We start from the raw sequence: 24,010 nt of genomic DNA, 5'->3' as shown, positions 1-24,010 counted from the left end.
GGAAACCTCGGGACCTTGGGTTCCGTTGGCACCGGCTCCGTCGGCGCGCTGGGCTCGACGGGCCCGATCAGCACAGTGGGCACAATGGGGACTGTAGGCACCATGGGAACTGTGGGCGCTATGGGGAGTGTAGGCACGATGGCGAACGTGGGCACGATGGGGACTGGGGGCACGATGGGGTCTGTTGGCACCATGGGCAACGTCGGCACTGTAGGCAGCCGTCTTCCTCGTACATGAACTCGCTCAAGCAGCAGCTGCGTGAGGAGCTGCGCAGCGTCACCGACGAGCGGCGGCGCCTCCTGGAGTTGCGCGATCGAGACATGCGTTCCGAGGGCGACCTGGCCGCGCTGCTCGGCTGGTCGGGGCGGCGCCGAGCCGCCGACCAGTCCTGGACCGCTACCCCGGAACCGCGACGATCCGCCGCCGCCGGGTGAGGGACAACGCGGTAGCGGCGGCGCACACCGCCGTCCATGTTTAGCACGTGTCCCATACGCTCACCCTGTCTATCGCGCAGGCCTGACCCGTGGCGGACACGGCGGCGCGGCGACAAGGGTCGCAAACCGCGCTCGTGGCATCCATCGCCGTACGGCTCCGAGGACGAAGAAGACACCTGCGAGCAGCGCAAGGCGTCCATCAAGGCCGAGATTGCCAAGCGGAGACAGCAGATCGAGGAGAACGCCCGACTGCACGCCGAGCTCTACAAGCTGGCGCGGTTGCGCCAAGGTGAGTCTTGCGCGCTTCTCGGATCGGCGTGATATATCTGCTTTCCAAAGCGTCAATCGCTTTCACGACGTGACGATTGTAACCGAAAGCTGACACATTCTGCCAGCTGCCTTCGTCAATAGAGAACGCAATAGGCTGCCTGCACTGGCTTTCTCTGTGAGTTTTACAGGTGGTTGTGAGGTACCCCCCTGGAAGCCCGTCATCCCAACTCGGGCACCTGTACAGCGTTCATTTGGCCGTTTGACTTCCAGCGCAGAAAGCCGGGACAGAGTATTCGATAGAGAGCGTTTAAAGAAGCAATGGATATGCTCCGCGGAAAATCAGTGTTCTAATATTTTCTAGGGCTGTGCGAATATTCGAAACTTTCGAATAACGAATCGAATAGTGTCTTGTTCGATTCGGTAATCGAATCGAATAGCTACTATTCGTAAATGCGAATATTTTTCAAATACTTTTCGAATATTTCGAAACGTCAACTACGCCCAAATAAACATACAATTGGAGTAAAAGACTGGAAATGTTCACCCCCGCGGGCCTATAGCATAGACATATAACATGATAACTTGCGTAGTGGACTTACGTCACTTAGGTAGCCACGCTTTACAGACTGTACAGCGATCATTCGCACTCTCCGAAGAGTTCTGTGCATGCGAAACTACTACTTGCTTGCTCCTAATGCTTCATTTGTGCTTTTAATAAACAACGCTTCATAACGCACTATGTAATGACAGAAACTTGCTAACCTTAAGAATGCTGGGATGTGGACATCGGTTTATATTATTTGTTATAACGGCTGTTCATTATTCGAAAACTATTCGAAAAGTATTCGATCGGTCACTATTCGCACACCCCGATTTCTGATTGGCTGACGCGAGCCCTAACGTTCACTTCCCTGCACGGAAATTAGAGTATGTGTAGCTACCAGAGATCGATGTCGCAGCCAAGTGAACTCGACATATACGATGAACTCTCGTCATTACTTCTTTGAATCACATGGATTCCGTCAATCTGTCGCACGACGCAATGCCACTTGTAAGCTGCAGAGCCTCGCACTCTCACGATTTTACATTAAAGCTCAGCTAATTAGTAAATCTTTTTCATAGTCTAGCATGCTAGACATACTTGTAATAGAACGCATAGCGTTAGACATGATCACACGGGAGGGTGCGAAGAACAAGTGCTAAAATCACAGTGTTTATGCAACGGCACGGGCCGTTTAATTATTCAGGATGCACACGAAACAAAAAGCACGTGAGCGAGACAGGCCTTTCACAACGGAGCCTACACGTGCGAGTCAAGGAAATATATCTCTCTTTCGAACACGTTGATTGACGGATCGCTGACGCAATCACTCCCATTCGTTGATATATATAAAAAAAGCTTATTATATCAATCGTGCGTTTGTGTTTCTATTCCTATCAAGAATCTTTATATCGCCAAGTCGGGATCGAAAGTGCACGTGTTAATTACTTCAGGGCCTCTTCTACGTTTTCCCCAATTCCCTACTCTCGCAATTCACTCACAGTGCGCCGTCCGTGCAGATAAACGGCTCCTCGCGGATAATGTGTTGACCATAACGGGAAGCGAATAGACGTTCCAGCCGAAACTAGTACAATACAAAGAGCTCAGACGAGACGACCTCCATTTTATTATGATTTTTTTTTTTTTTTTTTTTTTTTTTTTTTTTTTTTTTTTTTTTTTTTTACGAGGGCAGTGTAGGCAAGTCGAGTTTTGTTTTGCTTGCGAAAACAACGCTGTTCTCCGGCCTTATTTATGGCCGGGCAAGGAAACCGACAGGCTCATCTCAGCAAAGTTTTCTTACGCAGGAAACGTCAGTTTGCGACGAGACACGCATCCGGTGCCGAAGCACTGGATGAAACTACACCCGAATGGTCAGAGCGGGTCAGGGAAGGAATCGTTAACTCTCCGAGTTAGAATGCGTGCGTGCAGTTGAGGCTCTGACTGCCAGTACTATGGTTGTGGAGTGACATCCAACTATAACTAAAACTTGACGAAAGATTTGACTGTAGGTTTTAGTTAACCATAGCCAACTGCCAGGCCATACATTTAATTTTTACCGCTGGCACAACAAATTTGTTGTCACCGTTATTTTTTTTTTTTTTTGCATTCTACCGAGGGAAAAAGCGATCAGGGCGGCCTAGTTGGGCGAGTAGCGTAGCGGTTAGACAACATTCGGCAGTTCACCTCACCATTGATTTATTTACTGTATTTATTCACATACCATAACTCGCCGGAGCATTAAGGGGAGGTGGCCTAACAGAAATCGCTGCAATCCCTAAATATGCAGCAAAGAAAACACCTCAACGAAGGAATAAGAACAGGTAACAGCGTGGTTGCCTACACAAGACCCATACAACCTTGCTGTTCAAGTGGGAACTTAACGTCTTTTTCTGTGTCCGTAACATTCCCGTGTTCCGTACGGGGTTGCTTTGTACTCTGCAGTAAAGCAATGACGGCGTGCAAGGATTACCTTTCGGACCGTCTCATTAGTTGGTTACAATAGAAGTAAATAAGAAAGGTTGCCTGTTGCCAAACAATCACGTAGTTAGGAAATAACTAAGCGCTCTCTGACATTCGTGAGCACTAACTTTTTTGACGAGCGTTGAAGTAGTGGCGATGAATCTGTTAGACAACCTAAAATGCATAAATGACCCCCACCCCCTTTTTTTCTTTTTTTTTATAGGAAAATGCTGAAAAGGACGCATTTTATATTTTTGTGGCTCTTCACCTCCCGGTTGCCAGTATAACACATAAACGCATCCGCCAATCAATGTATTGTACTTGCTGTAAAGTTGGCTTTCTGGCATAAATGGTATTATTGCGGAAAAGCTACATTTAAAGAGCGATTTGAATTTTTATATTTTTCTCTTTCCCCGTATTCTTTCTTCTTCTTCTTCTTCTTCTTCTTCTTCTTCTTCTTCTTCTTCTTCTTCTTCTTCTTTCTTCCTCTCTCTTCTTCTTCTTCTTCTTCTTCTTCTTCTTCTTCTTCTTCTTCTTCTTCTTCTTCTTCTTCTTCTTCTTCTTCTTCTTCTTCTTCTCTTTTTTACGTGAAACGTTTTAAAAAGGCTTTCTCCTTCAGGATAGCTATTATGGCGAGTTGGTCGAAGTTCGTGACATAAATGCAAGGGCAAAGCACTGAAGTGCTGGAAGAAAGTAGGTCTGCGTTTGAACGTCTTTCCTCTAACCGCGCACCAATTTTCTTCCACAATTCAGTGCAGTGGCTCCTTTCGTCAACTAGATGGCAAAGCGTCTTCTCTCCACATGAAAGATAAGTTTGTCATCAACCAGCATGTTGCTACAAAAAAGAACGACACAGGTTTATTCGTAGTTAACAAATGAATGGGTAAATAAATCTTTTTTAAACAGGAAGATGGCTCGGTGACTTGGGTTGGGCTGTTTTTGATTATTATTGTCACTTTTTGTTGAGAGGTGGAGTGGGGGATTAAACTTATGCGATCATGTTCGCCTCTTTGGCGTAAAGCCAGAGAGCAGTAAGACATTTCTTAACGGGACATTGTATATGTCCAGGAATTCAGTGTTTTTCAGATGCAGCAGTTGCACACCATCTGAAACGCTTGCTATGGTTTCGCTAAAGTGAACGAGGGTTGACAAAAACGGAAAAAAGAAAAAAAATGAAGCTCGAGGAAAATTACTCGCCTTGCAGTCTTCCACAGAAATCATCAGACTATATTTTTTTTTTTTTGCACCTTGAGGTGCTATTTTGGACTTAGTAAAATTCCGCCATACTGTCGATTTCACCATCGTGTGAGCTCTGAATGGCCCAAAGGGCTGCTACAGCCTCTCAAATTGGCTCAAAATGCCGCCATTACAGAATTCGACAATATGACGGAATTTGACAGTCTCCAGGGTATATAACGTCCTGCACTGCTGTCTTTCAATTAGCGTCGTGCACACGCGCGTACAACTATCTTCGCGTGCACGTGTGCGAATGCGTTCATGCCGCAGGCGATACCGGAGTGTCGCCCGAGCTGAGCGTCGTGAGCAACGCCACCAGCACGGGCGGCAGCGTGCTCGAGGCCATCGACCAGGTGCTACGCCAAGAGAGGCGCCGCTGGCCCGCCACCTCCCCGGGCCCCATGACCAACGACTCGATGGGGCTGATGCACCCGCCTGCCGGCATGCTCGGCAGCGCGGGTGTGGGCCTCATGGGAGGCGGGGGCCTGATGCAATGCGGCACCAGCGCCGAGGACCGCAGCATGGCGCTCATCGCGTCCACCTTCCCGGACTCGCCCATCTCGTCGGAGGAGGAGGACGAGGAGCCGCCCGCCATGCCGCTGCTGCCGGACATGCCCCGCCGGCGCCGCCTGCACCACATGATGCCTCAGGTGATCGACGATATTGATGCCCACCGGGAGAACAGGAGCTCGTAAGGATGGTTGGTTGGGCAAGTTGGTACATATGGTACTTGGTTAGGGTGTGCCAGCAATCGGAAGTGATAACTAGAAAAAAAATCGTGAGGCAAGACACAGAGAAAGGAACAGGAAGCACCCTTCCTGTTCCTCTCTCTGTGTCTTGCCTCACAATTTTTTTCTCTAGTTATCGCTTCCGTTTGCTGACATACCCTTACCAAGAACAGAGGTGCCGCGAGCACCCGGAGTAGCGACAGCGAGCAGTCCGGTTCGGAATTGCGGCTCCTAGAACTGGCTGATCTTCCAGAGATACCTTGTGAACGGAAGAGACATCGAATCGCCCGACTATGAGTCTAAAGAGGACTTTCTATGACACAAATTGGGCGCCAGTGTAGTTTTCAATGTGGCCCCGCGGAATGCTTTCAAATGTACGAGTGTAGTTTTTAATGTGGCCCCGCGGAATGCTTTCAAATGTACCAAAGCTTATAAAGGTGTACTTGGCACGCTCGTTATTTGCTCTAACCTATTGACGCTACGTATACATTAATCGCACGCGTCATGTGAGCGGACCAATGCCCCCGCCCTATCACCCTGCAAAGCTAACCCTGTCTATGGCAGCCCACTTGGTCGCTCCATCACTTAAATGCTTTCGTCCAACTCTAAAATCTTTAATAAGCTAATGAGCCTTATAACTGTTCTGGTTACAGACGCTGCAATCATTGGCATGAGGTGCATGTACCTTGTGTTGTGTCGTGAGTGTTGAATGCGCCGAGGACGCGTGCGATAGCCCAGTAGAACCAAGGAATTCCAGAGAGAGACTTCACACTTCAAATGTACAACCCAAAGCTGACCCATGCCGCGTGCATGGGGTTCCCAGGAGCGGTCTTTACCATAATAAGGCACTACAGAAGCAAGATTTAACTCGCTGCGTGCAGAAATAAATCCAGAAGCGGGCTTCACCACAATAAGATACATATTGTGGAGAAGCCAGCTTTGCTGCATGATGCTAGCACTAAAAATTCGGGCAGAACTGCGATGACTATATCAAAATGTGCGATCAGCCTATGCGCGTCACGTGTGAGGCGTTGCCGGGCTCTTCTCTCGCGCTTCACCATGGGCGCGCTGCGCTATCTGACGGCACCGCAGTGAAGTCCGCGCATATCCAGTGACACACACAGTGACTCAAGTTGGCATCAAAGAGGTTCATTCAGAGAGCGGTACATACTCAGTGGCACATGCCTACGCGAACGGCCCTCGTTTTTGGTGCGATATGTGGCTATCTAGATAGCCGGAAAGAAAACTGCTCTTAGTATGCCAAGAATGATTTCGCATTAACGTTTGATTCCACAGTCAGATGCATGCGATGGAGAAAACTTTCGCGCAGGCTGCGCGCACGAACTTTTACTTTCAGAAGCGGCCTGTCGCCACAATAAGATACCAATAGAGGAGAAGCTGGTGTTTATGCACGCTGTGTTTAACATACTTGTGTAATCAACATGTAATAATATGTTGGGTGCCTGGACACAGAGGCATCGAGGGGAATATGCTCGCTGACGAAGCGGCCACATCGATAGCAGCGAAAGACACTAACTCTTCTATGCCTGCCATAGACTTAAAACCTTTTCTACGAAAAAAAAACCTAAGGAACTATTGCAACGCTCATGGGACAATGAAACATCTAACAAGCTGCATGTCATTAGGCCACAACTAGGAAACTGGTCACCCATATCAAAAACTCGGCGAACAGAGGTCATCATCTGTAGACTTAGAATAGGCCACACATATGGCACACACTCCTACTTGTTGACTGGTGACGAGCCACCTACCTGTGGGAAATGTGGCACGACGTTAACTGTCCTTCACGTATTGCTGGAATGTCATACATTAGAGGCTCACAGGAAAAAAAAAACACTTTCGTTTACTATACCGTCAACAAGTCCCACTACGTCCAGCAATGTTCTTAGGTAATGACCCACTCTTTGGAAACAAATCAGTCTTAGCTTCTATAAACGATGTTGGTGTACTACATTTTATACACCCAATGGATTCGTAGCACGTCGTCCAACTGGAGGGTGCTGCTACGGTAATACGCTTTTCCAGAGCACGTGCTTCTAGGCCCTTGCGTTCAAGGGTCCTGCTGAGGCATTAGTGCCACTGACAGCCACATCTTTTTATAACATCCTTCATTGCATATCTTTTATGATCACCGTACGTCTCACACAACGTGTCATTCTCATAGTTTTAATGCATATATATTCTACGCACTTCTTATATTTTTAGGCCTCTATACAGCCGTGTGACATCTAACCTTCAAAATTCACAGCTAATGCTTCATTGACAACTAATTAGCATTGCCTTGGCGGTATTTGGCCACACATGGCCCTTGCGTCAATAATATCCAATAATCATCATTATGCACGCGGTGTGCACGGGCATATAATTGCAAAGTAGGGGTTCACGACATAAATACACATACTGTAAGGAAGACAGCTTTCGCGCACGCTGCGTGAAAGATCGCCTGATTCCAGAGGCGGGCTTCACCACAATAAGATCATTGTAACAGAGAAGCCAGCTTCGATTAACATTGCGTGTATTGATTTCTAAAAATCGGTTGCGCCACACAGAGACAATTATTGTAGAGAAGCTAGTGTTGACGCGCACTGCGCGTACTTTATCTTACCTACCTGTCTTACTATTACTGTTGCGCACAGGCAGTGCGTATAGCTAACATGATTTGGGTACGGGCTACGTTGCGTATAGCTAGATTTGTTTGACTGGCACGTGTAAGCAACGTCGCGTACTTTAATCTACTTAAGAAAGCCGTGGAAGACGAGCTGCCTGACTAGAGTGACCGCGGAAACACTACGCCATGTTTTTTCGCCAAGTTGTGGTGAGGTATAGGTTAATCGGAGCTATGCACAGATTAAAGTCTCCGTCCATACGGACTGCACGTATAACTGGTAAATGTGTTGTCGGTGAGTTGGGCTGCCGATCGCTCGAACCAGTTCACCGGTGCCTTGCAGGCGGCCGCAGGGGCTAGAGGGAAGATGGAGAGTGACCCGAATGGTTAGGTTGAAACTTCGGTTTCCGCTTTGACGAAAGGCAGCAGTAGCGAAATGCACTGACGTTAAAGAGCCGCTGGCAAGTTTGTTATAGCGCTCAGCAGGCCGTTTTCTGGGCCGGAAAGGCGAGCCGCAGAGCGCGAGAGAGAGAGAACGGTATACATTATTTTTCTGTTTGGTTTTTTTTTCCGTGTTGCGGTTATTCCGCCCGGACGCGATCGATACTGACGGCTGCTCGTACGAGAGCGGCATTCCAAACTACTGATCTGGGAACATCGCCGCATTCCTGCTCCACAGAATTGGCTTTCACCGCTTATATACGCACCGCACCTAAGCCAATACCCACACTTTTGGTGGTCCCATTTAGTATGCGCCGGTTGGGCTAGGTGTGACTGTTCACAGTGTTCGACGCCGGTGCTGATTCCCATCGTGATAGGAATGGACAGAGTTCTGGTCATTATGGCTCTCCAGTCGCTGTTCACGAAAGTACAGTTCAGAAGGTTTCACTTCAACGGCTTGTCTGGTTTAGACTTTGCAGCCCCCCTTCCCGATTTTTAAAAATGTTTTTCTTTATCTACCGATTCTTCATTCAAGCGCATTCAAGCCCCGCAGAGTGCCCACAATTTTGAAAAACTCGTAATTTTGCAGAACAGTTAACAAAACGACGTCAGCTTTTTGGGGGGGTATTTCATTATTCTTACGTCATTCAATTCAATTATTTCAATAATATGCTTAATTCGCTGCAGAATTTATACTGGATTGGCCTTTCTTAGGATGAATGACTGCACTTGCGCAGATCCTTGCGTCTCAATGCACGTGATGGTCTCAATGCAAACTGATGGCAGTATGATCGTTGCTCTAACTAGGCCTTTTCCATGTTTATCAGACGATGACAGCAGCGATGTAGATCAAAACATATCAGTAATTTTTATAAATATCCTTCTTTTGTCTTTCTTTCTTTCTTCCTTCCAATTTACGTCATTTTAGGAATCAAATATTTATACACGCAATGTGCATCGAAGCTGGCTTCTCTGTTATAATGATCATATTGTGGGGAAGCCCGCTTCTGGAATCAAGAGATAGATATATCTTCCCAGTAGGATTTATCAGGTAATTGGAGAAGTTGCGCAGCCAGATTCTTGTAACGTCCACACGTTCTATGAAAAATTAATTACATCCTTCCTCCTTTCCTTTCCCTTTCTTGTTTTCATTTCACCTCCTTCCTTCCTTCTTTCCTTCCTTCCTTTGTTCATTCATTCATTCATTCATTCATTCATTCATTCATTCATTCATTCATTCATTCATTCAAGTGAAGAGCACTGAGTGGCGCTCGCCTGAGTCTGTGTGTCTGTGGATACGCGTTGCAGGAGCCCGAGCCCGACATGGTGGGCGGCGGCGGAAGCCGGGGCGGCGCCCGGCGTGTGCTGCTGACGCGCGACCCTCGCCGTGGAGGCCTGGGCGTGCGCGTGGTGGGCGGCAAGCGCATGAGCAATGGCCAGCTGGGCGCATACGTGGCCCGCGTCAGCCGGCCCGATACGCTGGGACAGCTGAGCGAGGGGGACCGCGTGCTCGAGTGGAACGGAGTGCCCCTCACGGGAAAGACGTACGAGCAGGTGCAGCGCATCATGGACACGCACACCACGGGCGACGAGGTCGAGCTGCTCGTGCAGAGGTACGTCGCGCACGCGCGCACGCATGAAGGGGTCTGCGCATGCGCGCACCCCTCCGCACATGCGCAATACCGTGGCCCCTATTGCGTATGCAAGCCGCTCGCGTCCCCTAATCTAAAACTCTCTATTGACCCTTTTCGCGGCGATCCCGTGGGCGCTGCCATGTTTGATCACGTCGTGACGCGTCCATTGCTTGCCTCAACTGCCTTCGTTGCCTCCGTGTGTACAATGGATGTGTATGACGCCGGTACACGCTTAGAAAACCTCTGTTTCGGGAGATATTGTAGACGGCGACTGGGTGGACGACACCAAGCCTTGGCCACAGCTTCAGAGAACATGCAAAAGCGCTTTCGGAGCTGATTAAGCTACGTCCAAACGGCGCGAGCAGCGTATATGGTGCTTGTTCTAAAAGCGGGGCTAAGTATGTATTCCAAGCTATCCAAACTTTCCGCTGGTTTTGGCACGTAAAACCCCAGAAAAGTGAAGAAGAAGCGTGCTTCGCTCTTCGTTCTGTATTTGGCAAATATTTTGAAGCAGCGGCTTCTCATGTTTCTTACTCAGTAAAGTTCCTCGGTGCGGTCACTATCTGATTATATTCTGCCTAATCGCTCGCGGGTCAGCTCAGTTCCGTTAGATTTGTTCTTGATGCGCACAAGGCTTGAAACTTAGCTGTTCTGTACATTGTAATACCTTGTAGCAAAGACGTATCGTATTATCGCTAATAACTCGCTCACTCCGTCACAATACATTCAGCTTCGACCATTCGTGCGCTATCGGTGTAGTACCGTCATTTATTGTGCGTATATAGTGCGCATATATTCAAGTGTGCGCTCATTCACTTATTCTTGACACGTTGGCGAAAGAGTGGGCGTAATTTTCCGTGCCAGTTGAGGTAGATGTGCGTAGATACTGTGCACGAAACCTACTATGACAGGAAGCGGTGATACTCCCTTTATCATTGTTTAACGAGCGGTGCTCACTCTTGCCAACGTACCGGGGCCGAAGCCCTTTCTTTGAAGGTTAGCGATACAACGCTGGCAGATGAGCAAATTGCTGTATCCTCGAGGAAAACCGTACATCTCGAAGTGCCAGAAACACATACGGACAGTTGCATCAGCGGTCCGCGAACTTAGTCACACATATATTCATTACATTCCTTAATATGCCAGTCACTATTTTTGCAGCCTACTATGCACACGTCTTCAATCCACATGATTCAATCCAGCATGATTGGAGCGCAGTGCGTTAGCGAAAACTCAATTGCATTTACGATTGCTGATCGCACAGAAGCAATGTAGATGCGGTAATGGTTTATTCGTTCGCGGTCGCTGAGGCGACGTACGGCGCGCCGCCGAAAGCGTCATCTCGTTTCTCTAGAACAAAACTGATCCGCGAAAAGGGTCAATAGACAGGGTCGCACATGCACTCGCGCACACGTGCAAAAACTCACATGGTCGCACCGCGATATTGCCTTCAACATTCATACGCCACGCGATCGCCACATTCTCGGTTTTCTTCTCTCGGAGAGCTTCTTTATTCCTCGTCCTCTGCCTTTATGCCCATATCTGCGTTCACAGTGACGTGACTTGCACTTCTAGCACATTCTATTTCGAAGAAATGAACAAGGAAACCGCTGACGACTAAATCAGCGTTCAATCTCCACAAACCTGCATCGTCCTTCCAAAACCAGCAGCCATTGTCGCACGTTTGTGCAAATAAAAATTATTATTATTATTATTATTATTATTATTATTATTATTATTATTATTATTATTATTATTATTATTATTATTATTATTCATTTCTCTTCTTTTTTCGACGACGCCTCGGCCTTGATCGCGCATGGACACGTTCACATACGTGAGCACTGCGCGGTATAATCTCACCTACAAAGGCGCGTCAGTGCGTAGCCAATATACGCGTACATTGGCAATGAATAGCCACGCGCTGCCTGCCGTACGCCACCTCATTTGTTATTAATGCCACCATGAGTACCACTCTTTCTGTTTATTGCGACAGCAATACACTCCAAGCGAATTTTTACCGTCGGCATCGGCGTAGCCGTGAGGTTTCGTATATATTTAGGTCATATGTATGCTATATGGCATGTCATGCTATACGACATGCGGTATATTCGGGTTATATTGCCACACCATTCTATCACTAAAGCTTCTCATACCAGGTCTTACATTCTTAACAAAATTACACCTCAGAATTCTGAGAATTGCAGGCCACAAACAAATGTCCTTGAACAAAACAGCGACAGCGCATGCCGTTTATCTTAAATCTTCTCAGAATTAAATATTGTGCGAAACAATGACAGAACTGAAACCTGAAAATAATGTAATTTTATTGGCGCGGCTGTGCACTACATCCGGGATCGGCCCACGAAAGCGGTTCCAGGGTTCCCATGGGCATTTCCCCCACTCCTCCACCTCCGGATCTGCCAGTGGCTATACTCGCGGACAACTTTCTATGGCAATGAAGGGAAAGCTACGGGCGCGTCGACGCTGCACATATTACAGCGCAAAGTAGCCCGGCGGCGTTCGACAGTGTTTTTGGTTGCTCGGAACAGACGCTGAATCGACACAGGTTCCGCGTGCGACGGTTTCGCGTTTGCCCAGGCGCGGAAGGGAAAACCCGCAAAATAAGCAAACTTTTACACTCAGTGGTGTGTTCTCTCTCTTTAACTGTTGCTAATAGGCTGTTTATGTTTTCTCTTCCCCAGCCTAAACCAACGTGGATTAAAACGCGGGACTCTTTTCAGAAGCGCTCTCACTTGTGCGCGCTTTGCCTCCGTAGCTTTCCCTTCATTGCCACACAAAGTTGTCCGCGAGTATAGAGTATACCCGCCCTTTCGTAGTCGGCGCTAAAGACCGAAACGCAAGTTCCAGTATATACACCTATCTGAATTATAGTTGCATAATTCGTTTTCTTTTGTTTCTTTCCGCGCTGCCTTCTGAAATTTTGAATACGTCTCAATCCTGTCACAGAGCGGCCATTCACAGCACGGCAATTGCGCTGTGATAGGTAGAGGGGCATTATTCAAAAGAAAATTATGCGGACTTATTAATTTTTCATAGGTCGTAGTACGTGCTTAGAGGACTTCGCCTAGAAACAGGCCTTGAGAGCCGCTGTCCGACATACACGTGCTGCGAACGGTCCGCCAACTCGTCACTTTTTCAAACCGTGACGGCGCTGATCGTGTAGTTCGTGTAGATTATATGTCCAACCGTTTCTGAAAGATGACACTGTCATTCGCAGCGACTGGGACTCGTTCGACAGCCCTGCACCCACGCAACGACGACGCCAGCACGGTAAGTGACTCCAACTGCTGCACGGAGCGAGAGCATCCTTGTTGACTATTCCTGCCTTGTGCCGCCATTTTGGACACCGCGGGCCCGCAGCCAAGGAGTTTATACTCCTCTTGGCTTCGACGACGAACGATCAGTCATCGCCGCATCACGTGGCGCAACCTTTACGCATGTTGAGCAAAGAAAATTCTTGCACATTCGCACCGGATTTCGAGATCCGACGTCTCGGATCATATCAAAGAGTGCGGACTCCGCACTCCTTACCCTGCACTCCGTACCAGTTCTTTTAGTGCAACGGAAACCCTATCCGAGTCCAATCATACAGTCGCAAAGAGTAAAACGCCGTGGAACAATTTTTATCAGAAATTTCCGATCTGCATTGAGGATGAAGTCGTGCTCAAGAAACATATGCTGGAAACAATGAAAGGTGAGCGCGATAGCGATTATACGCCGGCATTGGTGAGAAGCAGACGACAAGTGCGGATCTAGCTGTAAGAAAGTTATATTATTGCGATAGCAATTATATGGACACTCCAGGCGCATTTCTGCCGCCATCGTCGCCGTGAGGTTCCGTATAAAGGCCAAGGGCGATAAAATCGTCGCCGCGCGCCGTATGCTGTATGTGCGAGTGAAAGCGTGCGAGGTGGAGCCGGCGATCGCGGCTCGATCTCGCGCATGCAAAAGAGGGAAGCGGAGAGGAAGCGCGCGCAAGGCTCTGTGGGGAGGGTAGGGAGGGGGGGGGGGCGTTTTTCTCCAGGCCGCTGTATCTTGAAGCCATCCGCGGCGGGGACAGAGTCCGCCCTGCGCTGTGTTTTCGCGGCTTAGTTCGCTCGCTGCTGTTGCCGCGTTTCCTTACTCCAACGTTTTGACAGCGTTTCCGCGGTCATCGAGGGAGATGTGTTCATGTTTGCTTGTGCGCGCGTGACATGCTTGTTAATTTAGTTAGTATACCTATGTTTACAAGTTTATACGGCCGATAAAACTACTGTCCTTACTTCGTATAGCTGTCCACTAATTTGCTATCGCAATCGATGCTTCGCCTTTCAGGTAAAACTGCTACTTTTTTGTTTATCAAGCTGATGTTCCTGCAGCTCATGTTTTCTGAAGCATTGAATTATTTTTATAATAAGAAGTGGTGTCTGAATCTATTTCCCACCGACGGCTCCCTCCAAGTAACACAAACTGATATCGAAGGAAATGCTTTTGCTGGCTGCATGCGCAAGGTGCTTCTTTGTTTTATTTTTTAAGGCCGAGCGAAGCTAAGTGATGGGATATGCCAGTAGTGCTATTATTGCAGCATGGCATTTTGTATCTGATAAAGACCACAAACGCGGGGTACTAATTTGCCAACTCGCGCGCCTACAACAGCCCTCATGTGTGGCACGATGCACAGAACAGCTCTGCCCACTTTTCCGCTCCACTCATTACCACAAAGGCAGCGTCACTCGACGTTCATTAGCGTGCACTTCTTTTCGTAATAAGTATAGAATAAAGCGCAAAAACCTAATAAACACGGCCTGCAATTTGAAGCAATAAGTATGCTGTACCTAATAACAGCCGACTAATGAACAGTAACCTTATATACTACACCCAAAGTACCAAGACTTTGCCGCCAGGCCACGCCACTCACTGGTTTTTGATAAGTGACTTTAGTTTTTTATAGAGTTACTGTATAGGCTCCCTACAGTAACTCTAGTTTTTGAGTTTTTGGTACTTTCTTTGCCAATTTGAAATTGTAATTCCAACTTAAATCGCTAACAGCATGCTGGATTTTATCGCTATAAATAATGGTCAATTAATTTCCATCAACGTCTCATACAGATTCTGGCCAGTTGTCAGTCCCTTTAAGTGTAAAGTTATGCGCGTCGTAGGTTGGAGAAGGGGTTAGAGAAGGACATGCTTTGCGCATCATGTCTTCGAGCGCGTAACCAAAGTGTGTCAGTGGTATATACGCTATATTTATGCCGCGTTTCGCTAAAGCAGGCAGCTAAAGCTGCGAATGTCATCTTCTCTCAAGGCAGGCGAACGCGGTTCGAGTGGAGCCCACCCAACGAATGGCCACAGTCGACAGCAGAGATGCTACAAGCATCACCGCCGACATCGCTACGCTCCTACCGGTCAGTGAGTGCTCTTGCGAGGTCTCTATTTTCGAACAGATGAGTGTTAAATCTCGCTAGAAAATTACAGCACTGACATACTATGCGGACAAAAGGAAGATAAGAGACCCGATCGTTCTGCAGTGGCCACCACTAGATGGCGGCCGACGAAAACAAAGGAGCGAACCTTGCGCCGTGTATCAGGTCGACATGAACATCAACCTGCTGCAGTCCTGTCTTCGACTCTGCACACTACACTATTAATAAATTTGCGCCTTTTGGGGCGTATCTTTGTCCCACAACGGTAATCGTCATCCGCCTTGCTTGCGTTTCCTTTCTTGAAAACGCTGCGCTCATTACTTTACATGTAGAGAATGCTATGTTATGCTGATAACGCGCATGCCGTTCGTTACCTGTAAGTACTGGGCTCGCAACGTTAAAAGAAAGGAAGTGCGGACATGCAAGATAATGATGATCATCGTCGTGGGACACGACAGCATGTGGCCCGAAATGGTGCACACTTTTAAAGAGTGTAAATATTTTAGCTAACGGGTGTAGAAAGAGTGTTAAGGGGAAGTGTTAGCTCGAGACTAACTGCGATTTCCTTATTCAAATAGATGTAATCGCAGAAATGTTTTTGAGAGAACCGCTGGACCTGATTTGAACGAAATATGTTGCAACTGTAGGAAGCAGAATTTTGATTTAGGGCCTGAAATTTTTTTAGCAGAAATTCCCCAATATCAGTAAGTTAAAATTAATAAATCACGAAGTTTACAAATGCGTAACTCTGCAACGAAAACAGATATCCCAGTTCTGTAAACTGCATCCGTTAGAGCATCTAAAGCCGACAAATTTGACCTGAACTTAAAGCTTACGTAAATTTGTTACAGTATGTTTACAAGGGTTTCACAAAATTCCTACTTGCAAATTAGTGGCATATTTCAGAAGGGCGCGCGTATACCAATTTTGTCTGCGTTAAATGTATTATTAGGGGCAGTTTGCAGAATTGTAATATCATTTTTCATTGTCGATCAAGATATAAACTTGATAGTTTGGTTTTCTGAGAGTTTGCGAATTTCGTAAACTTTTATTTAAAAAATATTGGCGGCCTAAATAAACAAGCTGCTTCTACAGTCACCATATTATAACTTGTTTTAAAAATAACAAAGACCATCAAATTCAGTTCAATGGTTGCAGAGAAAAACGATTTCACCGTTACCATGTATTTAGATAGGAGTCCCCGTGATGAGGTCAACTGAAGTCCCTTTTTTTAAATTTTTGTTGCAAGCAAACATCGTGGCAGTTGCTACGGACGAAAACTGCACGAAATAACCTTTAATAGATATCGCTGTCCAACTCTCGTGTCAGACATGTCGGTGCGCACCCGCAAAATAGTTTTCAATTACGGCTTCTCACCGTCACATACAATAAAATTTTTATAGCCTTTAGGCCGAGTGTTAGCAATGGGACGGACCGACGTCCTTAAGCATGTAAACATTTTGAAAGCAGGGTCTTCTAAACTGACATCACACGGGTGTGACGTATCTAGATACGCCACACCCGTGTGACGTATAATGAAGGTACCCCCCCCCCCCCCACTCTCTCCAGCTGCGCCTCATTTTTGAGCACTGAACTTTGCAGAGTTTTATATTCGCAAAGCATATGAAAAAAAAGGGAAAAAAAGGCAGTGTAGTGTCCCAAGCACTCGCTTTATTTCATCCCTCCATTTCGAAAAAAAAAAAAAAGAAGAGTAAAGTCTGCACATGCAGGCCATCACACACACACATCACGCCCGCTTGCTTACGCTGTACACGTACAACGCGCCCATGAGCACCCGACCCGTTTTCCTCTTGTGCAATTTCTATCTACTCCCCTGGAATGGTTGCAGGGGTGCTTAGCAAGCGCGAGGAACTGGGCTTGTCTGCAGGTCATGGAAAGACGCTCGTGTTATATATAACTCACATACTCTTTACAGGCAAAAAAATGGAGAAAAAAGTCTCTTCATCCGCGTCTTCTCATTACCAGTGAGTCTTGGAAGTCCAGAGCAGGGTCCCGTGGAAATTAAAAAAAAGAAAATGATAAAAGATGCCACCCGATGTGCTGCCCGTGGAGTGACTGACGCATCCACGTGCTTTCGCAGGGCATCATCGGCGTCGGTGGCGCAGCATCAGCAACATCAGCAGCTACAGCCGCGGCGGCGGCGTGGTCCGGATCCATTGACGGGCCGGAGGAAAGTGCAAGTGCCTTGAGGTCCGCAGAGGGCCCCTGTTTCTTCTTCCAGAGGCGCACACAGATGGCGCCAGTTGGGGGGAGCGTCTAGCAAGCACGAAGTTGAGAGGGGGAGCAGAAGATACAACACAAACACACACGCGATCACAAGAAGGAATAAAGCCTAGGAGGCATCAGCTGGCGGTTGCGGTTGCGATGGCGGCGGTGACAACTGCGGAGAGGATGACGTCCGGGGTGGTGGTTGCAGTTGAGCCTGCAGCTGCTGTTGTGCTTGTGGCTGTGGCTGCGCCTGCGGTGGCAGCTGTGCCTCCTGCTGTTGGCGCGTGGCAGCCATCCAGGCACGGTGCTCCTCCTGATAGCCCCGCAGTGGAATCACGAACACGCTGATGTCATCAATGGTGGCCGCCCGGTTGTCGACTGTCCGCCAGCTCCGTTCCTTGAGCTTGCCCCGGGAGTACATCACCAGGTCCTGGGCGGCGGAGATGTACCTGCGCAGCGCGCATGCGCACGGCGTTCAGAGACTGCTCTGCCGTGCAAGACCAGGAACTTCTAGTCCCTTGGTCTTGGCCTCGGGCAGCGCGACCAATGCCGCACTGATGGCGATGACACGACGACGCGGACCAGACCGGCACACACGGAGGGTGGGGGAATGAGGGCACGCACCCCCACACTTTCCGCTTTCCTTTCTCTCTCTCTGCCATCCCCTCCTCTTTCCTCAAATTGAAACAGCAGCAGCTGCTAATCCATGTTGTACGCTCAAATGTTACACGACTGTGTTCAGTCGAATGAACGCCAGGGCAACAATAGAGATAACTTATTCTCTGCAAAAAGAAAAATTAAGAGTGATTCACAATTGCTCGCCTACTACCGAGATTGGGTCCTGCAAAGTGTCACCTGTGTGACTTCTGCCACAGTTGCTTTGGCAGATGATACACTGACGACACCTCGCAAGAGTCTTCGACTTCTCAGCATGCAAGCACCGAATAATGTATACTCACGTGAGAACAATGTTCGGACTTGGCTGCTCACACTTTGCTTTGATCTTTTAACTTATGTTTAACTTCATCAATAATTCTGCCGAATGACAGTAAAATGTGTTGTACATTACATTCACTTATTCTGTATATTTGTCAGATTTTGTAAATAATTTCCGTCCACCACTGATTTAGAAATTTTTTTCTTGAACCTTTGCTAGTTATAAAACTAGCTAAGACAAGTTCGTAAAACACTTTTTTTAACCAAATACAAATTCTTGGTCCCATGTGAGAGGCTTCTTTTAAATGTGACTCAAGTTAGCGGGACAATCTGGTTAGCAAAAATTAAATTTTTCTATACTTATTTTTCCTTCCCAGCTAACTGTATGCATTTCAAAACTGAGTCGGCATGCATGTCCGTCAGACAAGCACCGCTTACAATAATCCGCGAAGCCTCAATTTTCCTCAATGCTTTACTAACTGTACAAAGTTTGGCTTGCCTACTTTAACGTAGTAATAAGGGCTCTCACAATACTACTCCTGAAATGGCCTTTCGGATACATTCACTTTTCCGAGAACGGTCACTGCTCACCACATGTAGGTAGACCTTGAGCAAGTTATTAAGGACTAGAAGACCACCCCCCTCCCTCCCTCGTGCAGTATGTGGTAACCGTACTGCTGCCCGTTTCAAACGGCAAGACGCATTATGCATGTACAGAAATGATTTGCGCTGAGCAGACTGGGTTGTAGTGTATATGAAACTATTCGCTCGCTCTTTAACGGCCGCTCATATCAAATGAAGGTACTGCCTCCCCCAGTGCATCAGCGCGCCTTCGGTTCTGCTGCACGAGAATGAGAGTGGCTACCTCAACTTGTATTCTGCGGTGGTAAGCCAGCTTCTATAAGCATGTATAATATAATGACAAACGAAAATTTTTCTGCCGTTTTGTTGCTCCCGCCTCGGGTGAATACAACACTGTTGCTGCGTCTTTTTCTTCGGAAAAATAAAAAATGGTAGTCTGTGCTCTTCCTATCTGCCTGGTGTCCCAAACTATTTGCGTGTCTCTATCCTTGTGCTTAAAATTAACCCTTTAACTCTCAAGCTCTGTCTAAACCTGGCACACTAGCCCAGTGGCTATGGCATTGCACTTCTGAACTGAAGGTTGTGGGTTCGATTACGGCCACAGCGGCTGCATTTGGATGGGGGTGAAATGCAAAAATGCTCGTGCACTTAGATATAGGTGCACGTTAAACAAACCCAGGGGGTCAAAATTAATCTTGAGTTCCCCACTATGACACGCCTCATAATCAGATCGTAGTTTTGGCACGTGAAAACTCCAGAACTTAATTTTTGAAGCCCTGGCTTAAATAAAGAAAAAAAGTTTTTAAATGAAAAAACAAGATTTCCAGAACGCTTCTTTATTTAGTGAATTGCATATGGATAACATATTGGTTCTGAAAATATATGCATGATTTATCTGACATACTGAGCCAAAATATTGAATGCAACTTATTTAGAAAAAGAGGCTTTCACTAAAACACATGAACTCTTTCTTTGATGATGGCAGGTATGTAAACTCTTAAAATAAACCACATGAGTTTACATCTTAAGCACACTTCCTGAATGAATGACTGCGATTCATTCTGACTGACAAAAGCAACAAAACTGTGGCCGGGACAAGCAGAACTCGTGCTCTTCCGACGAAGTGGCGAAACGAGTGCGGCTCAGAGATTGACAGTTGAAGGGTTAAAAATTCTTCAGCCCTGAGGCGCTGTAGCAATTTAGTAGGGTAAATAATGTGGTCCACTATATCGAAACTGAATGTTGTGAGATGACATGTGACTGATGGCGTGTGAAATTCACTGTGCACATTTTGAGGCTTCTCTTCTGCCAACTGATTCTTTGTTCTATTCAAGTTGTGTTGCATCTGGTGCTGACTCAACATTGCAGCGCAAGACACAGTGCACAGTAGCCCTTGGAAACAACTTATTGCAAAATGCTGCCTTAAAATTGCAACGAAGTTAGCTATAGTTACCTGGTTGTGAATGCAATTCAGTTGTACTAACCACATCTGTACAGCTACAGTTACTGACCAAATGTAACTAGGTCACTTCCTATTTGCTTGAAGAACACACTAACACCATCTAACGATTATGCATTTATCGATGTAATCAGAGTACTAAGCCACTTCCATAGTTTTTGATGACTTACCATTCTCTATCTCTCCAACTTTTCTTAAGAAAACTGAGAGCATTTTAGAAGGCATTGAATCAACCACAGAATTCAGATACGCAAGAAGTCAACACCACTAATGAAAAACCAAGTTGTTAGGTACAGCTGCTGGTAAATTTTGCATGACCAAGAGCTCAAACTTTCAGTGTTCCTTTGTGCAGATGCACTGTTGCCTACATTTGCTGTTTAAAATAATCCTGCCAGATGAGGAATGTGGCACACCACATACAACACAGTGTTAAAATAGGTGCATGCTTGAATGGGACTAAAAAACTTAACTTGCTTAATTTAAAAGGCTGCTCATTACATGGAGGTTGATGAGGTTAACGGTAGTAGCAAAATTTAAGACATGTATTCTCAAAGCTTCTGTTACATAGGAGCCCTTCTTCATTTGTTGGCAGTAATGATAGCAATTGGCATGTTAATGAGAGGATTGCCACAGCCACGGAAAATCACAAAGGTCGCCTAGATAAGAGAAACTTTGTGAATACATGCTCAGCTTTTAAACAGGTACTCCATGACAGCCTTACGTCTACGTCAGCCACATCTGCACTTCGGATGAGCTCAGCTCCCATGAAGCATCTTTGTGTCGGCAAAGCATGGCCGCTATAATGTACAAACTTGTGCAAGAGGCTTCATTTGTAATATTTTTGTTAGTAAATTACTTTTGAAGTGCTTTATGGTGTTCTGAATGCTGCTTGTTTTCAGAGCGCAGAAGAAGAATGTCTTAGGCACGCTAGTGACTCGAAATGGACGGACAAGAAAGGAAGCAGAAGGCTGAAGGTGCTAATTTGACAATGGACACAAGTAAAAGAAGCAATGCTGGAATTGAAACCCTTGTCAACAGATATTGCATATGCTCATATGACCTCTGTAGATGCTGCAGCAGCTACAAGTAAAGGCATTACATGTTTGCTCATAGAAACGATCTTGCTTTTTTTCCCCTCTGATGCTACTTGTAACACTTGAAACAAGCAGTACAGTAGAACCCTATTGATTAGTTTATTAGGGGCTACTAAAAGAGAATGCATGATCCAGGAAAATGTAACATACGATAACGCTTGCTTCGGGAAGCAGTACAAATGTGGCAAAAAGCTACTGTGCTAAAAAAAACTTATTTGAGCTTGATTAGAAAGTCAAAGAACTAATGAAAACCTGATAAGTAAAGCTTGCCATTGTTGCTAGTTGTTAGACTGAGTGTTAAAACACTTATTTGGAGCGGTTGAATCTATAAATTATACTAAAAAACCTTTCGATTTTCATCTGGCGCTTTTTTAGAACGATTTACACAATAGCATCTCGGTGATACAATCACGCCTGATACTATATTTTCAAAAGTCCCAGCCCAAGTCCATTAGCTTACAACACGCTAAACTTAGAATGTTGCCAACGGCTTTTCGTGCTGTGGCCGATGATACGAACAATTGAGCTACTGCATAATCTTCGCCGGAGCTGGTGAGGAAGCACCGGCATGCCACTAGCACCAGACACTGGCTGTTGTCAGGCCGGCAGAGTGGCTGCACCAATGCGCCGGTTGCACTCCTTTCGGCAGGGCGACCTACATCACTCCGCCTTGACTCCACCTCCGCACGTCCGAATGCAGTAATTAATTGAGGCGCTAGTTTTCCCTTTATGTGCTAGCTTTTGTTGCTTTTATTTCTGCAATGAGAAATATCTGAACCTCCTATCTCTCATGTTTACGGCAATAGCAAGATGGCGGGCACAGCTGTGCTCACGCAATCAGCGGTGCGATAGCACCTCCCAAAGCCTGATTTTCTTCTTGATTTCGAAGACACGCTAAAAAATGCAATTTTCTCAAATTCGCCATGAGATAAAGGAAGGTCTTGGGAAAGTGTTAGTTTAGTCATCATTTTTAAACTACGATACCTTGAACATACTAATGATGTGTTTTCTCCAGGAGTGGATGTGGCCTTGTGCTGCCAGGTTTTGCCTGCTTGCTTTACAAGCGGCCCGTGTTTATTACTACGAAGCACCATTGAGAAGCGTTAAGCATGCTACTGTGTCATTATATACGGCATGGCATCCAAAGCACCTAGCTGCACACTAGGTCTGTTCAGCGTAGGTTTGGCGTACCTGTGAACAATGCCGTGTCCCTGTTGCTCTATGTAAAAATCTGTTCCAGCAAATAGCCCTGACGGTGCTATTATGAGCCCACACAGCGAATTCGCTTTCGGCAAATTATGCCACGTTGCTTTCTAAAAGCCATTCAGAAAGTCCAATGAAAGAGGACGTGACGTCTCTTGGAGTCAATCATGGAGCAAAATGCAGTAACGCTTGCGTATACTCCGTTTCACACTTAGCCGGCAATGCTGCGGAAGTTTAGCAAATGGTGCAGTCATCAAAGTCTCACTCTGGATGCTTTGCAGCGCAGTTGTTCTTGATCTGCAAATCTTTTTAAGGAATAACTACTTAACACATTACGACAACTCGTCGACATAAGGTTACATCAAATTATGCATTGTTTGTGCACCTTTGTAGTTTGCACCTTTGTAGTTTGTAGTATGCAACGTACCACAGCAATGAACTTGCTGAGGAGTCACACGTCTGAAGTGCAAGCAGTGCACTGTGGCCACTGTGGTTGCAGAAATATCCCACTCTGCTCGTTTCGTGGCAAATTGTTCAGATTGGTGGAGTCCTCTGAACAATAAGTAATACATCATATTTTACAACATAAACGTGAGAGACTTTATGTTACGTCGAACTGCATGGTGCACACCTATGTTTGTTCTTTCAAATGTGATGCCCAATTTTCGGTCGCGAATACGAGCAGTGAGAGAAGTCTCTCTAGCCTTCATAACGTTGCCTGCTATATGTATGAAACATAGTACAGCAAGTTTTGAGTGCATGGTAAGAAAACCCAGGGACTCAGAATATGGCGCCCTCCACTTAAGCAAATCCCAGTGCCCAAGTGTTGGTTTGTTACATCGAACTGACTAGCTAATAAATAAATAAATACACTGTAGACCGCTTATAACGTAAGTCGCTGGAGTCACGAATATCCGCACTATAAGCGGTACCGCACTATAACCAAGGCAACAATTTTCAAGGCCCGCAGATATGCAAAACATGTGCACACCGAGCCGCCACGCGTATGCGACAGTTGAGGAATGTGGCTAGAACGTTTGCATTCAATTTAGTCGAATCTCATTAATTCGAACCAAATCACGCGGCGGCGCCTCCGACCGGCATTGCGCCGGCACCGCCATAGAGTAAAAGCTTAGGAGAGACCCCTCAATGTCGCGCGCGAACCAAAAAAAAAACGCGGCGGAAATTTCACCCTCTCTCAAATGGCAAGGT

At 46.6% G+C, this 24,010-nt stretch overlaps 2 protein-coding genes across 2 annotated transcripts in view; one reads left to right on the top strand and one right to left on the bottom strand.

The window, feature by feature from the left end:
• Nucleotides 1-233: 233 nt before the first annotated feature.
• LOC119461452 (uncharacterized) lies at nt 234-17,535 on the top strand. Its single transcript, XM_037722769.2, has 7 exons — nt 234-430; nt 515-723; nt 4,711-5,090; nt 9,544-9,848; nt 13,111-13,163; nt 15,178-15,277; nt 17,397-17,535. The coding sequence occupies exons 1-7, from the start codon at nt 234-236 to the stop codon at nt 17,503-17,505; spliced, it is 1,353 nt and encodes a 450-aa protein (XP_037578697.1). The 3' UTR covers nt 17,506-17,535.
• Nucleotides 16,949-24,010, bottom strand: part of LOC119461451 (protein phosphatase 1H-like) — a 25,986-nt gene continuing 18,924 nt past the window's right edge. The window contains 1 exon segment of the mRNA XM_037722768.2: nt 16,949-17,973. Within this exon segment, the coding sequence (XP_037578696.1) occupies nt 17,649-17,973 (325 nt within the window). The 3' untranslated portion in view covers nt 16,949-17,648.

Source organism: Dermacentor silvarum, chromosome 8 (assembly GCF_013339745.2).
Source record: "Dermacentor silvarum isolate Dsil-2018 chromosome 8, BIME_Dsil_1.4, whole genome shotgun sequence".
NCBI classification, from domain to species: Eukaryota; Metazoa; Arthropoda; class Arachnida; order Ixodida; family Ixodidae; genus Dermacentor; species Dermacentor silvarum.
The sequence above is the reverse complement of the archived record's forward strand: the minus strand, read 5'-3'. Positions and strand labels throughout refer to the sequence as shown.

Coding starts and splice junctions, on each gene's coding strand:
- LOC119461452 (XM_037722769.2), top strand. CDS start 234: ATGAACTCGCTCAAGCAGCAGCTGCGTGAGGAGCTGCGCAGCGTCACC. Junction 724..4,710: donor GCTGGCGCGGTTGCGCCAAG/GTGAGTCTTGCG, acceptor TTCATGCCGCAG/GCGATACCGGAGTGTCGCCC. Junction 5,091..9,543: donor TGCACCACATGATGCCTCAG/GTGATCGACGAT, acceptor TACGCGTTGCAG/GAGCCCGAGCCCGACATGGT.